Here is a 15,455-nt window from a genome sequence, read left to right as displayed (position 1 = left end):
ACTGAGAAACAGCCTAAGGCAAGAGATAGTTTAGATGGGAAAAAAAAGAATATTTATATAAAAAGAGAATAATAAGGATGTATCCAAATCCATACTTTTCTGGATAGAAAAACTCTCTATTTGCCACTGTACTCTGAATAGAGTGAAGCAAACTACCTAATTTTAAGGTATTTTAATGCTCATCATCCTTTTCCAGATCAATGTAACAGAAGCACTTACATATACTTCAACAGCTCTGTTCATTATGGGATGACACTTGAAAAGCCTTACATACAAACTGAGGTAAATAAGGAACTTTTCTTCTCTGAAGTTTGTTAAAGAAATGCTGAGAATGAGCTCTGTCAGCCTAGACAGAGGCTGTACATGATGACAGTCTGTCTATTCCCACATTCCTGATCTGTCCAGGTCAGACTCAAAGGATTCCATTAATAGTTTGGTACTTACCGAATAAGACAAAAGGAAAATAGGTCAATGGTACTTGCTCCCTTGTGACAAAAATGCAGAAAATAGAAACTAGCACTATCTGAGAAACTTGTAAAGCCTTGGATACATGTCATGAGAAACCATTCACATTCTCTAGAGTACAATTTAAGTGCTGCAGAATGGCCTGGATTATCCTCCTTGGATGACTGTTTGGGCTACCCAGTTACAGAGCAAGGTTATCATCCACAGCCTCTATGTTCTTTTAACTGCTCCTCTAAGTAGAAGTGGCAAAACTTGTCCAAAGGTATTTTTGTGCATTTGTTGCACCGGAAATCAAAACCCAACAGTCTAACTAAATGGACAGCATATTTGTCCTAAAACAATCCGGACAGTGCATTTCACTTCCATAATGAAGTGTGATTCCTATGCAAAAAATAAACAAAAATATCAATGATACATGAGAACGTACTGTGCTGTGCAGATCCTATTGACCATGATGAACAAAAAGAATGCAGATGACAGTCACAGAATTGCTTAGTTGCATGAACTTCCTTTCTAAAAAAGGTAAAATATACTTTCAGTGTTTCCTGGAAAGTCAGGAAGGAAAAAAAAAAAAAAAAAAAAAAAAGCTGTTTAGTTTTGATTTAAATGTATGATTTTTAAATTATTGTGAATAGCAACCAAAGTCTTTTTATTACAGTTTCAGCTATTGTCACATTAGTTTTCCACAATACATCTTCAACCAGACAGCTAACGTTTAAAAGTTTCTATTATTTCTTTACTGCAAATATGTATATTACAGTTAAATTGGAAGTTTTGTTTTATCTTCTGGACAGTGTTTCTAGATTCTTTAGTGTGCTTTGTCTTGCTTTGGTTCTCCACCTTTCATTCAAGTCTGTGATATGCACATGGCCAAATTCACTCTTAGAAATGCTGCCCTCAAAGTAAATTCCTAAAATATCAGTGAGATATCAAACCACTGTAAGATTTGTTTTCTTACTTGACTGTAACAAGCCCACAAATCAAGGAAATATATAGCTAATGCAAAAGGCATCAGGTTGTGTCATTTCAAATACTGGAGCTCAACCTGCATTAGAGATAGGGTTAATTCAAGTCATTTACTTTAGTCACAATTTTGTTTGAACTGCAACCTTGGTATTCATTTTGATTGATGATATTAATTCTTGAGCTTTGTCCAACGCTGCTGATTTGTTCTCTTGTCACAACAGCTGAACTTGCAAAGGTTTTCAAGACAAGTTTGTAGAAGTATCTGCACTAATGTAGGTCAACAGGCTTTGGAGAAGTGCATTATCTATACTCTAGTACTTACTTTGCTGGAGAAAATGCAATGAATATGGGAAAGCAGATGAAGTTGCACATGGAAGTAAAAAAACTGGATACTAACTTTTCAGTAAAGTACCATTCTTCTCTTATACTATTGATTTGAGAAGGTTTTAGAAGAATCCTGCTTTCAGAATTGTCTTTGCTGAAGCAAAAGACATTTCATATCTGGCTGAAGCAGAATGCTCCACAAAATAAAAGAGTAAAATAGAGAGAAAATAATCTTTTCATAATGTGCAGATACTTTTTTTTTATTTAGGAGATTTTAGATTTATTTAACTTCTAAACAGTCTTTAAAATATTCTGGACATTTACAAATGTAAATGTGATTCAATTGTTTTTCTATATGTATGAAAATGCTCTGCTTTTTCTTATGTATTTAGCTTTTTTTGTTTGTTTGTTTATTTGAAACTGCTTTTTAAGAAACCATCCACTGAGTCATGTCAAATGGCAGATTTTTGTAGAATACATATGTGGAGAAAGGATTTGTTGCTTCTTGCTCATGGGAAAGTTATCTAACCTTCATCCACCAGTTCACAAAGATCTCTGATGTTGATTAAACATGTACAAACAGAGTTAAAAAAGAAGAGGAAACATGCATATTTCACTTGAAAAAATGTCAGGACAAATGTACGAAAGAATAGTGATTAACAACAAACATGAGTATCTAGCTACAATATTTGATTGATAGTCACTGTAGCCTAGGTTAAGCAATTTTCACTAAATAAAACATTAGGTCATAAAGCATTAAGTTTCAGACTGACTCAAATCATGCTATATCAAGCAAACCTGTATCCTGCCTGCCTGCCTCTGGTATCTAACTCAAGATTATGAGCCTATTCACTGCTAACAGTTCCTGCAATTAAGCCTTAAACTCAACGTTTAGATGCCTATGGAACAATGTCAAGTATTTAAGGATGTATGCCGTTAAGACCTTATAAGGCAGTGTTTGGCAAGTATAAACATAAACAAAAGCATGCATTTGAAACTGTACCCTCAAACGTGAATGCAAAAGGGAACTGTACTTTTGCAACTGAGAGCAAAATTTAGGCTCACACTATTAAACGCCTTTTTAAGATTACACTCTTTTTTCCTTCCTTTTCCAGGCACTGATATGCTGCTCTCCAGTAATCTATTGAATAGCCTGAAAAAAAATTAAATTGCAAAACAGCATACCAGACTTGATTAAAGGGGTTGGAATAATTAAAGATATCTTCCTGTCAATGCATAATGCTTATTAGCACTACCAGTATTTTGCATTTAAATCTGCCACCCCTGCAAATACCTTCTTTCTGAGGCAGTGCCTCTTTCTGAGAGCTGTCAGAGATAGAAAGTTCAAGGCCTATGAAGCGATATGAAATCTTGAGGTATCTTTTGTTTTTGTGATAGCTCGTATCCATTCAGGCACAGAACCTGACAATACTTTCAGTGATGCATGACTGAGCTCACTCCCAACACTTTGCATGAAGCAAACAATGAGTAGCAAACAGGACACTTTTCAAATAATCAGGGAAAGTTAAAAAAAAGAAGAGAAAGACAAGCAAGGGCAGGTCAGTGCAAGGCATGTAAGCACGGTGAATATTTGCATGCATCATGCATGCATCAGTAGGGTTTCCCTTAGTGGTGGGTACATGTTTGGGTAATTGATTGTTAAGTGGCTTCCTTAAATGATTGTTAAGTGGCTTCCTGAGGATGTCTGGTAAGGTGGTTCCTTCATCCAAAGGCCATAGAACTTGCATGGGTTCAGAAATCTGCATCAGGCTGTGTACTGAGGCTTAGGTCAGCTTGTCTTCTCCCCACCACTCCTAGGCACATCTCATCAAGGCCAGATCTTCTATGTTGCTACTTAGCTTGATATGAGTAGAGCAGAGAAAGAACAGAGTAATACTACCCAAAGGAGAAGTTATAGTATATAAACTTTCAAGTGCTAACATATTTTAAAGTTAGGATGAAGGCAAAAATTGTACGGCAGAGCAAAGACCACTCAATCTGTTGCACAGAAAGGACAAGGTGCGTTGTGTGAAAGTAGCAGAAAATATGAGATGTCCAGAATGGTATTTGTGGTGGTAAAAATGGAAGAACTGGTGGTCATGTTGTCCTATGGGATTAATGCATGGTGGAGTACTGATGTGCGGATAAACTAAAACAAAAGCAAGCAGCACAAGAGGAATGAACTGGTCTTCAGACAGAATGGAACAAGGCTTCTATTACTGAGAGTTAGAAAGGTCTCAGAGAAATAGTTAAACTAGAAACAGGGGAAAGACTGGCATGGCGGAGCACCCAGTCTGGATAAAAGGAATTTGACAGTGAAACATAGCTGATGCTCAGTACATTCTTGAAAAGCAAGGAAGGAAATAAATACCATCAATATAATAAATAGGGAAGGTAAATAACACTACAATGCCATCTGAGTGGCACCTGGACAGAGAGTGAGCAAAATCTTTAAGTGCTTTCCTCCTGGTATTTAAAGAGACTTATAGAAAAAGATGGAGAATGACTTTTTACTTGAGCAGATAGTGATAGGACAAGGGGGAAAGGTTCTATACCAAAGTAAGGGAGATTTAGATTAGATGTTAGGGCAAAATTCATTCTTCAGAGGGTGGTGAGGTATTGGAACAGGTTGTTCGGAGCAGCTGTGAATCCCCATCCCTGGAAGTGTTCAAGGCCACACTGGATAGGGCCCTGGGCAGCCTCATCTAGACCAAGAGGAACCCTAACTACCACAGGGGGTTGGAATTGGATGGTCTTTAAGGTTCCTTCCAACCCAAGTGTTTTGTAATTCTATGATTCTGTAGCAATGCTAGAAATCTAAAAATTAGGAATAAGAAATTATGACAATTCTGTTGCAAAAGGCGTCTCAGGCTGGTGGAAGGTGGATAATCAGTGGCATACTGAGTTGCTAGGCTGTCAGCTTTACTGGAATGACTGGAGACAAGGTACATGCAGAGCAGTGGCACAGAATGTGAAGGCTAATATGAAGTGTAACAGAAAAAATAACAACAGAGGACAAAGGAGAGAATTCCTGTAGGGGAAAATAACAGAAAACCAGCACTGTGTTTACATTTGGGACTCCCTGTTAAAGACAATGATCATGAAGTATTCTAAGAAATTAGAGGAGTTGAAAAACTAGGTCAGTAATGCTGGCTATTTCACTTACCCACATACAGTCAGACACAACACCTCATTCAGATGAGACAAAGAGATAAAATATTTGGACACAGTGACACTTGAGTCCTGGAAGCCACAAGAAACAATGCCTCTCTGGATTTAGTCTTGAGTGCACAGGACCTGGTTCAAGAGGTACTAGTGGGAGAATGCTTTCTAATAGCTTCTCAACACAACTTTAACTTAATAATGTAGTCAAATGGAGTAAGCCAAGCAAATGCATCACACAGATATTCAATTTCAAGAAGGGGAAATACATAAAAATCAGACAAATAGTAAAAACCTCATAAAAGCAATCCAAAAGGCAGGAAGCCTAGAGAACCTGGAGGCTTTTCAGAAACATTGTATTAAAAATCCCGGTAAACTGTTTCGCATATAAAAAAGAAAATAAAACAGTTCAATAAAACCCCTACATAGCTCATAAAAAATGCTACAGAAGCTATTGCAGGGAAAAAGGTTAACATTTTAAAAATTGCTTAGATGAACAAGAAAGCTCATAAAAAGCAGATCAAGAGTAACTGGCAATTAGGATGTCTGAAAAAGAATGCCAACAGTTTGCAGAAGATCCTCAAGCTGATAGTAAAAAGCAAAACAAGAAGCCATCAATGGGAATAACAATACCACACAATGTCAAAGGCTTAAAAGAACTTGGGGACAGCAAGACCACAGCAGAAGAACTCAGGGAAATCTTTGTGAAGGTCTTTACTGCTGAAGGTGTTTGAGATAGCTCCAAATCCAAGCTGTTCTTTGAGCCAGATTAATTTCAGGTAAATATACAGGAAGCAGAAGATAAAATAGACCAGGCAGACCTTAGTAAGTGAGCAGGGGTGCTGACATTCACATGAGACTTCCGAAGAAACTCAGTGTGAAACTGCAGAGTTGATGACTAAGGTGTGGAAACATCACTGCAAACAGTCATGGTTGATGCCAGCTCAACTGCCATGTGAAAAACAGACTCAAAAGGAGAGCATGGGAACTGTGGGCCAGGTCGTCTGACTTCCTTGCTTGGCCAGGCAGACCTATGCCATAAAGAGTACATATCTGAGCACAAGGATATGCATGGTAAAGCAGGATCCAGTAACCATAATGAATTTGGATTTTCAGTATGGCTTTGAAAAAATTCTTCACCAACACATTCTAAAATAAATACCTCTGGGTTTGGGAGAGAGGTGCTTTTATGGACCATAGGCTAAAAGATAAGAAGAAAGGAATAGCGCTTGGCAGTCACATTTCAAAATGGAGATGCAACAGGGTCTGAGCTGTGAAACATACAAGTCTGTAGATGATACTAGCTGATATCAAGTTGTTAAATGCCATGCTGGTGATGGGGAGATCCAGAAGGATCTCACCAAACTGGGGGGGCAGTCAAATTTCAGTACTGGCAAGTGTCAGGAGTGTATGGAGAAGAAAACAGAGCGTCAATTTGCTGCTGAAGAAGACTTCGGTGCACTCATACCCATAATCCTGCAAATTCTCACAAACCAGAAAGAAAACAGTAATGAGAAAAGAGGAGCTGGAGTGCTGCCTTCTAAGGAGACGCTAAGAAGGCAGGGAATGTTGCTTTTTGGACAAGACAAAGTGCAGAGGGGAAATTATTGAGGTTTACATAATTCTGGAAGCAGGAAGCAAAGTAAATGTAGAACTGCTCCTTTCCCAAACTTACAGTAATAGAAATAGGGTGTACTTGATGAAACTAGAGGGAAATAGAAGGTGTTGGGCAGTAATTTCATTTTATTTGATTAGTGAACTCCTTGGTACCACAAGAGGTTGTAAAGACATAGAGCAGCTTCAGAAAAGGATTAGATAAATTCAGGGAGAAACGTGAATGCTGAAGAAATATAGAAATATGTCATACCTCTAACAACGTGATTTTGGTTACAAGGGAACGGACTGCAGAAAGTTTTCAGATCTCTGCATTCCTCCTAAATAGAACATTCTACCATCACTGTTATAGACAGAGTAATGTGTTAGATTTACCAGGGGTAGATGATGGGAAGAAATTTCTCATGTTCTTATTAAAAAAGGGTAAAATATCAAATATATCAACTTACACTAACCATGAGTTACCAAGGAGCTACTGCCATTATATCACCTGAGAACCTGGTTTATTGTGAAGTTCAAAAATTACATTAACAGTTAATAAAATTATTTTACTGGTTTTAGCAGTTTCCCTAAGGATATAAGAATGGAAGTGACTTTAGAATATTTAAGTGTTGCATTTTGTTGACTTCATTTAACTACAGAAGAAAACATCTGCTTGATGTAGTCCATGTGTTAAAACTTAAGCTTGTATGGAAAATGCTTGTAAGTTAAGATCAGACACTGGATTTCACAACTGTATAGTACTCAAAAGCAGACAGGAATAATTATACGTGAACAAATAATAACGTAACCTTGGCCATTGCATTAGTGAAAGCAATGCAACAAATATTTGTAAAGGAGCTTTAATGAATTAAATTTCATTTACTAAATTAGTCCTGATTAAAAAGAAATGTTTTGGCATTCCCATAAAATGGCCTTTATGGGAACACCAAGCTGTCCTTTCATTTCAGTTACCATTACTCCAGTCCCCTGCAAAAACAACAGCACAAGCAATGCTTGAAACTTGCTTCAGATAGAAAATGCAAAGCTAGATTTCAATAGAGTGCATTTTCTCTACAGAATGATCAAAAAGTTTGCTATTCGTTTCCACTTTCTACAAAGCCCTCTGGGTTGATTATGAAGTGAGGTTGATTATGAACTTCAGCAAGTCAAACAGTTGGCCATTGTACTGAAAGGAGTTACCATTTCCTACGTAAGTGCATTCATGTTTTAACAGACTTGAAAGGTGTGTATATATGCACCAATAGATGCAATCTCTGCCCATTATACGGTCCACAAAGAACTTTAACTCTCAAAATTTTAAGAGCTGCAATAAAAATTTTGAGGAAACGGAAAGAAACTAGAAGTTTATCCATTTTTTCTCCCTGCCTTCAGCTGAGGGCTTCTGCTTCATTTAAAGCAGAATTTCAATACAGTGTCAGTGCTTCCCTCTTCTCCTTCCTGTCTTATCCAGGCACTTTGGTATTCCTCACAATCTTTTCTTCACACATTAGTTAATGAGAAGATGAGGCTGCTGTCCTTCCTCTTCCTTGTCACTCTGCGCCCTCCACCTAAGGCTTGAATACACACAATTGCTTGTTGCATGGGTCAGCACACTCCTGCAGGAAGTTGGATTCTCATTGTATCTCTGCTGAGAGATTTGCCAGCTGCAAGAATGGCTGGATGACTGTGCAACTGGCCTTAAGGTATGATCAGACCTTTAAAGACTGGATATTTGTATCCAGTTAACAGTAAATACACACCTAGGTTTGAATTAGGTTCCTGCTGTGAACAGGAACAAAGATTCAGGTGTCATTAGACAGTAGAAAAAAAACAACTTATGGAAGAAGTTCCCTTTCTTCTTTTTGCTCTGGAGGCATCAACTGAAAAGCAATGCAGAAGGTGGTAACTCCAAGGGAATCATATGTGGCCTGGGAAAGACATGCCTTTAGAGAAACTTTTCTGAGCTGTGAATTGCAGAAGTCATCATCATTTGTGATATCCCGTGATTCTCTGAAGGTCTGAATCAGATCTGTCTTCCTCATGGAAATGAGGCAGAAAGTGCCATACCCAAGCTCCCAGTTCAAACAAGAGGTGGAAGCTTGCACATTAGCTGCTCCATTTGCCTTGCTGCAGAGGTTCCTCACCACTATGGCAAGTGGGTCAAGCTTCTGACACTTCATTTTCACATCCCCAATGGATTTCACTCTGCTCCATCTGTGCCCAGAGAAAGCTTCATGGCCAAGCTCAGCCATGAACAGGACAAAAGGCTGGAAATAGTAAAAAATCACAACCTAGGAATACCATAATTCTTTTTTTGGCAGGCCTGTTGGGTGCATTGACTTGTGCTAGGTGGCCTTTTGTCCCTAGAAACTGCCTGCCTGACACATGATTCAACTTCTCTGTGCCTTCATGTATAGAGTTATTAGTTTCAAACCAAAAGCCATGCAGATAGAACCACAGGGCTTCCAGCCATCATGCATCTGGAGACCTGGCACACATCACCAGAGTCTGGCTGAATCCTCACACATCTGGACAGACAATGCCTCTGTACCTCTAGCACAGAGCCCCCACAAGATACCACTGAGCATACTTCAGTAACAAAGCACTTATTTAAAAACAATTAAGACAATAAGAAAAAGCATCTTTATCTAAATGCTATACTTTAAGATTGTAACTGAAAAAAAGAAAATGAAGCAGAACCATATATGAATAAAAAGATAGAGGTTTGCTCAGATCTTTTCTACTGTCATGTTTTGCAGTAGTATTTACCACTCCAGTGAATTTACTTCACTCAACAGTTTCTGATATGCATTCAGCAGCAGGAAACTGAAGAAAGTGCTTTTGTTTGCCTGGTTTTGAGAGATGTGCTATGAGAAGAATGTGCACTTACACTGTATGGCAGGGCAATGGTATTGCCATTGGCTGTTGGCTCTTGCAGCACTGCTTCTACCTGAATTCCAGACACCCTGCAAGTGACAGCTGTGTTGTACCTGACATAGAGTCACCAAACAAGCAGGCTCCAGCAGGCTGCTTCAGGCACTCTTACAAGTACAAACATGCAATATGTCTATTGTAATGAGTCACCTCAAAAAGAAAATGTGTGTCGTGCCAGATTATACAGAGGTTCTGTGAAAATAAATATTCCCATTGAGAACTGAGCATGAGACCAGAAGCTATGCCAAATTTGACTAGTCTCTAAAGGCCGCTCTTATTTCTTAAACCAGATGTTTCACCAAGGTTGTGACATCTGAGGAGACAAGCAGACACAAAATACACGCACAGTATGCTGACTCAGAATGAGGTATATAGTTGCAGAGAATTTAAATACAATTTTTGAAGTCTTTAAATCACTTTCCCCAGTAATCCTTCACAATTTCCACCACTAACCACAAGATGTAATCAATGAAAAATGCAATCAATGTTTTATAACATCCTCTTTTTCCCTTTTTCAGTGCCTATTTAATCTGCGTGTTTAGTTAATGGGATTACTTACTTCCCTGACATAAGTGAAAGAGTGAGAGTGGAGAGTGAGTATACAAAGTATGCCTTTGTCTCCTAAGCTAGATATGAAGCAACTAAACTTCTGTGGCACCTGGGTGATTCTCTGCTTTGATAACTTCACATTTCCAGCTTTTCTAACCTATGCAATTGCTTTTGTTTAGCTACCTCTCTTTTCCTGCAGATGTAGCAACTTGAAATTAAGGGTTATTTACAGTCAAAAGGAAGGAGAAAAATATGTTAGTCACAAAGTTGGTAGTTTTTCAACACACGACAATTTTCATGAACATTAGTGGAGAACTAGTAGGTCTGTGCTTTACCTTAGAACAACAACAACAAAAAATCCCACTGAAGAGAAGCATAGAATATCATACTTAAAGCCATTTCACACAGGAACAGTAGGCTTTCAGTGCCTTTGCAGGGGAGTGGCAGGAGGCATCTGCTAAGCTTCATGTGCTGAATGATCAGGGAAGGGCAATAACAGCTGGAGAGAGCTCCTGCAGAATCTGTGCCTCAGGGGCAGGATTTGTTTGACCTCAGTGTCGTCAGTTTGTCATTAGGTTATTGCAATGGGAAGCAGATCAAGAACAGATTGTGGTCAGGAAAAGGGAGTATAACAATTGCAATGCTCATGACATGGTAACCCAGGGATCATCTGACTTCCACAGAGACATCAGGATTCTGCAGTAAACAAAAGTGTTCCATGCCTTCCACCTACACAGTGACTTTGCTACCAATCTCTTCTTCCACTCAGACGTGGAGTCAAGCTTGAGGAATGTGATGGGAATGGGAACTGACAGCCTGCTGAATGGAAGAAAGTAAGAGTGATAGCAGAAAGCACATGATCGGCCACATCTCTTGCCTGGCCTATTCTTAGGTGATGGGTGGATGAAAAAGGCTGAGTCACTGTCTCAGCTGCAAAAGACCATGCTGTACAAAAGGAGCCTGCCAGCCAGGGCTTTGAGCCACAAAGAACTGCCCAACTGCTCAGAGCTTTATGGGCAGGTGGCTTGTTGCCTCCACCACATCTCCCATTTTCTGCCTCTCATCTTTATTCCTTAAAAGAAAAGAGTACCAGAAACAACCCAATGCCACAATGCCAAGAAGTCCCAGGCAGTTTCCTTCCAGTAGGAATTTCATGTCCCGCAGACCTGCTTCCCATCTGATTTAATGGAAACCACCTCTACGAGGTATCTTTTCATCAGATACAATTTTGTTAGTAAGAACTTCAAGAAAGTTATTGGGTGATTTTGTTAACAATCATTTAGCATTGTGAGGTCCCTTGACCCTTAGCTTTAAAAGAAGAATCTGCTATACTTCATAACAAAGTTTTTTTTTTTTTTTTTCAAATCTATAAGCTCTCAAGGAAGTAAGACGCAACAACAGTACCTTTTTCCTACCTCCCCTTCCCCCCTCAAAAAAAAAAAAAAGAAAAAAAGAATATTCCCAGCACTCTGATGCAAGTCTACCTATAGCAAATGGCACTGAGCTGATGGCATGAAGATCTTTCTGCAGGAAAAAATATTACTTACACGGGCTCCTTTTTCAGGGAAACACTGACATCCTCCACTGCAGTCTCTTCCTCCACATGGTCCTGTGTAACTCTTTCCACCCTGCAAGCCAGAACACACAAGAGACAAAAATTAATTGGCATCAACTACGATATCTGGCACAATATAATAAATGTTAATTAGTAGATTCATTGCAAAGACCAGGATTAGATGACTATGATCCATGGATCTATGACTTCCTGGTGAGACCTCTTAAAGCTGCACTCGGTGCAGCAATCAGAGGATTTCCAGTTCTTGGAGATCAGTATCAAGAGATATAATGTCATTCTATTCATTTCCTTCCACATTTTCAAAATGCTGCAGCTCCATGCTGAGCGATATCTCACCTATCTCTTTGACACATGCAACACATATCATGTCACAGAAGAACAGCTGCTTGAATTCTTCAGGGACATGGACTAAGTCCTAGGTCACAATGCAGCACATCCTTCTATGCAAGCTCTAAATCACTGCTATATTTTACAGTATTTATGGGTGGACATAAAAGAAGACATAGATATCATGCTCAAAATCATAAGCCAAGCTTCTGCCCTCTCCTCTTGAATGGCTCTCTATTCTAAAGACACCCAAAACTTGCTAGTAGCCAACCACAGTGACTTAGAATTCAGACCTAACCCAAGAGTTAGTTGCAGGTTTATCTGTTCTGCTTGCATAGAGCCATCTTGGCCTGGGCTGAAAATGTGCTGATCACAAGACTACTGGGAAGACTCCATGGGGTAGCCCAGCTCAGATTCCACCTAGCACACCAAGGGCAGCTACCACAGTTACTCTTGTTCGGAAATGTAAACAGCAGAGCTGCTGTGCATGCTGTGGTGTAACTTTTAAAACTGTAACTTAATGATTAGGAATACGATGAAGACCTGTGGCCCACCGCAGGTCTTAAACCCCTGAAAGTGCTCTGGCAGCTTCTTAAGCAAGCTGAGAAAGGGAAAAAATGATTCCCCATCACTAATGATGAGTTAGAAGAAATAGGCAGAAGGCCCAAAGTCTGATGGTACAGGAAAGATGTTCTGTGCCCAAGTCCCTCATTCAGAGCTGCTGCTAATTTTCATGTGCACTGCTGCTGGTAGAAAGAAGCCTCCAAAACAAGGCAGGTACTCTGAGCTGCCATGCTGTGGCTTACAAAGGCAGTAATGCTGTCACTCCTGCTTCTAGCCCTGGGTCAAGGACCTGAAGCAGAGAGGGACCAGCACTGCCATGCTTAGCATTCTTCATGCAGCTGTAATCAACCCATGCTCAGCACATGGGGCTGATTTCTCAGGTATTCACTTCTCCCTTTACACTATCAAGATCCTGAAAATACAGCTCCAGGCTTTGGATTCCACTCTGAGAGCCAAATAAGTAACAGGTATAAAGCAGGTATCTGGCAGACATTGCTTAAGTCCTCCTTTGATGATATTTATGCAACAGGCTCTTAAGCTTATGGCAACAGCAATGCAGAGTTTCCCAGACAAGTCATGCTTGTCATGAGAGGATTACTGTCTGTACTCTAATTCATTTTACATATTAAAATACTTTTGTTTCAGTTTTGTATTTACTTTTAATGAAACAAGTAGGCATTCCATGCTGCAAAAACAAGCCCACAGAACTGAAACCATGCCCCAAGCTATTTAGAGGTTAGGTGTAGGATTCAGGAAATTAATTCACAGAGGTAACAGTGGCCTACGTCATATTCTGAACTTTGCTTTCTGTTTAGACTATTATTTAGAGGAAATAATAAGTCCAGACCATTTTATAAACTCTAATAAATTGTCCAGGTTGGTCCATTTTAACTAAATGACTGGATGGTCACAAGCTTATTATGTCTTTATTTCTTCCTTTTTGCAGATGAAATGTACATCTCTCCCTCAGAACCCTTAATGTCAGAGTTTCTCCTCCCTGTCTGTTCAGAAGTGAACAGTTCTATTTGTTTCTATGCATGTCACGTGGATGTAATGCCTGTGTGAACCTACACCACTGCAGGCACATGTCTGCATGGAAACCAGTGTAATAAGCAGTGCAGCCACTCATCAGAATTAATCCCAAATTTTTAGAGAAATGTTCTGGAGATGTAAATAACAACATACTGCAGCCTAACAAACTGCAGCAACAAACTGTCAAATGCAGTAATTAAATCATGAGAGACTTCAATTATGCCTGCTGAGAAAACAGCAAGGAGAACAGTAAGATTTTTTTTTGTTTGTTTAATTAGCAGGGTGACTCTAAATTTGGTAAACTGTTGCTAAGGAGAAAACTATGGCAAGAGAGTTGTCCACTTGTAAAAAAAACCTGGAGGCTGCTAGTATTATTTTGACTGGAAGAAGTTCAAGGCCTATTGTTTGTGTACTATCCATCATCCAACCTTTAAATTTGCGTGTTTTAAAAATACCAGCAGCTAATGTGGGGACACAATTGTTTTCTTCCACAATCTTAGGAAGTTTTTTTTCTCTTCTCATTTTCTGTCCTTTAATGCACATATATTCTTAAGATGATGAAACATCAGGAAGACTTCTTCAAAGATAGGGAACATAAATGGAAACAGGGAGCTGTTGGAGAAAGACAGAGAGCTGTTGGAGAGGGTCCAGAAGAGGGCCACGAAGATGATCAGGAGACTGGAGCACCTTCCCTTACGAAGACAGGCTGAGGGAGCTGGGCTTGTTCAGCCTGGAGAAAAGAAGGCTGCGGGGTGACCTCATTGCAGCCTTTCAGTACCTAAAGGGAGCCTACAGACAGGAGGAAAGTCAACTCTTTGAAAGGGTAGATAACTGCAGGACAAGGGGAAATGGTTTTAAGTTGAGGGAGGGAAGATTTAGGTTGGATGTCAGGGGGAAGTTCTTTACAGAGAGAGTGGTGAGGTGCTGGAACAGGCTGCCCAGAGAGGTTGTGGATGCCCTGTCCCTGGAGGTGTTCAAGGCCAGATTGGATGGGGCTGTGGGCAGCCTGGTCTCGTATTAAATGTGGAGGTTGGTGGCCCTGCGTGTGGCAGGGGAGCTGGAGATTCATGATCCTTAAGGTCCCTTCCAACCCTGGCCATTCTGTGATTCTGTGATTCTGTGAAAACATTTGAAGATCAGTGTTAACGTCGCTACTTTGAATTATACCTCGTCTCTCCATATTGCTCAATTTCCACTTCTTCACTTTTTGATGGTTAGTGGGAGGTCTCTGGGAGCTTTCAATAACACGTAACATTTTCTGCTTTATTATGTATGAATGTATACAATTTCTCAAAAGCAGATCACGGCACATTCACTTAGTCTGACATTACTGGGAAGTTATAGTATCAACTTTTATAGTTTCAGACTTTAAAGTTGAAAAATAGATCTTTTAAAGATCCTTGTAAAGCCTTGACAAAACGAACTCTACACATGAGTGCATAACTGAGACAAAGGGAAATAAAATGCAAGTATATCAGCAAAGTTTACAATTTAGAGGTGGGATATGTAGCTGTAAAGTACCATAAAAGTGTTTATTTCCTGAGGAAAAATGCATTTATAGGAATTTTACACCAACAGTGATATGCAGACATGCTTGTTTTGATCTGAGGAAGGTGCCACAACAATGTGTTTGGGCAATGGGGAGAACTGGCAGCCTTTGGATACAAGGCTGCATGTCTCATCTACACAATTGAAATCTGCATTGGTAAAATTGCCCAGATTACAGAAACAGCAACTTGGAATTCTATCCTAACAAAATTGGGATTGATGAGGAAAAATTAACTAACAATGGTTTGTTTGTAAGAGATATTTATAGTAGTGTAACTGTGTATGAATATTATTATTAACAATAAGCAATAGAATTGTAGCTCTGTGTTTCTTGCAGTGATATAACTGTGAATTAATACAACTGATAACAGTAGTGTGTTAATTAGCCAAGAAAGTATTATTAGGTGTATTC

General features: G+C 39.4%; 1 protein-coding gene across 2 annotated transcripts in view; it reads right to left on the bottom strand.

The window, feature by feature from the left end:
* COL4A2 (collagen type IV alpha 2 chain) overlaps positions 1-15,455 on the bottom strand; it is a 142,897-nt gene that overhangs the window by 89,363 nt on the left and 38,079 nt on the right. For both annotated transcript variants that reach the window (XM_085215485.1, XM_085215491.1), the window contains exon 4: positions 11,544-11,624. In XM_085215485.1, the coding sequence (XP_085071611.1) occupies positions 11,544-11,624 (81 nt within the window). The remainder of the gene's footprint in view (positions 1-11,543; positions 11,625-15,455) is intronic.

This window comes from Meleagris gallopavo, chromosome 1, assembly GCF_905368555.1.
Source record: "Meleagris gallopavo chromosome 1, MGAL_WU_HG_1.1, whole genome shotgun sequence".
Classification (NCBI taxonomy): Eukaryota; Metazoa; Chordata; class Aves; order Galliformes; family Phasianidae; genus Meleagris; species Meleagris gallopavo.
The sequence above is the reverse complement of the archived record's forward strand: the minus strand, read 5'-3'. Positions and strand labels throughout refer to the sequence as shown.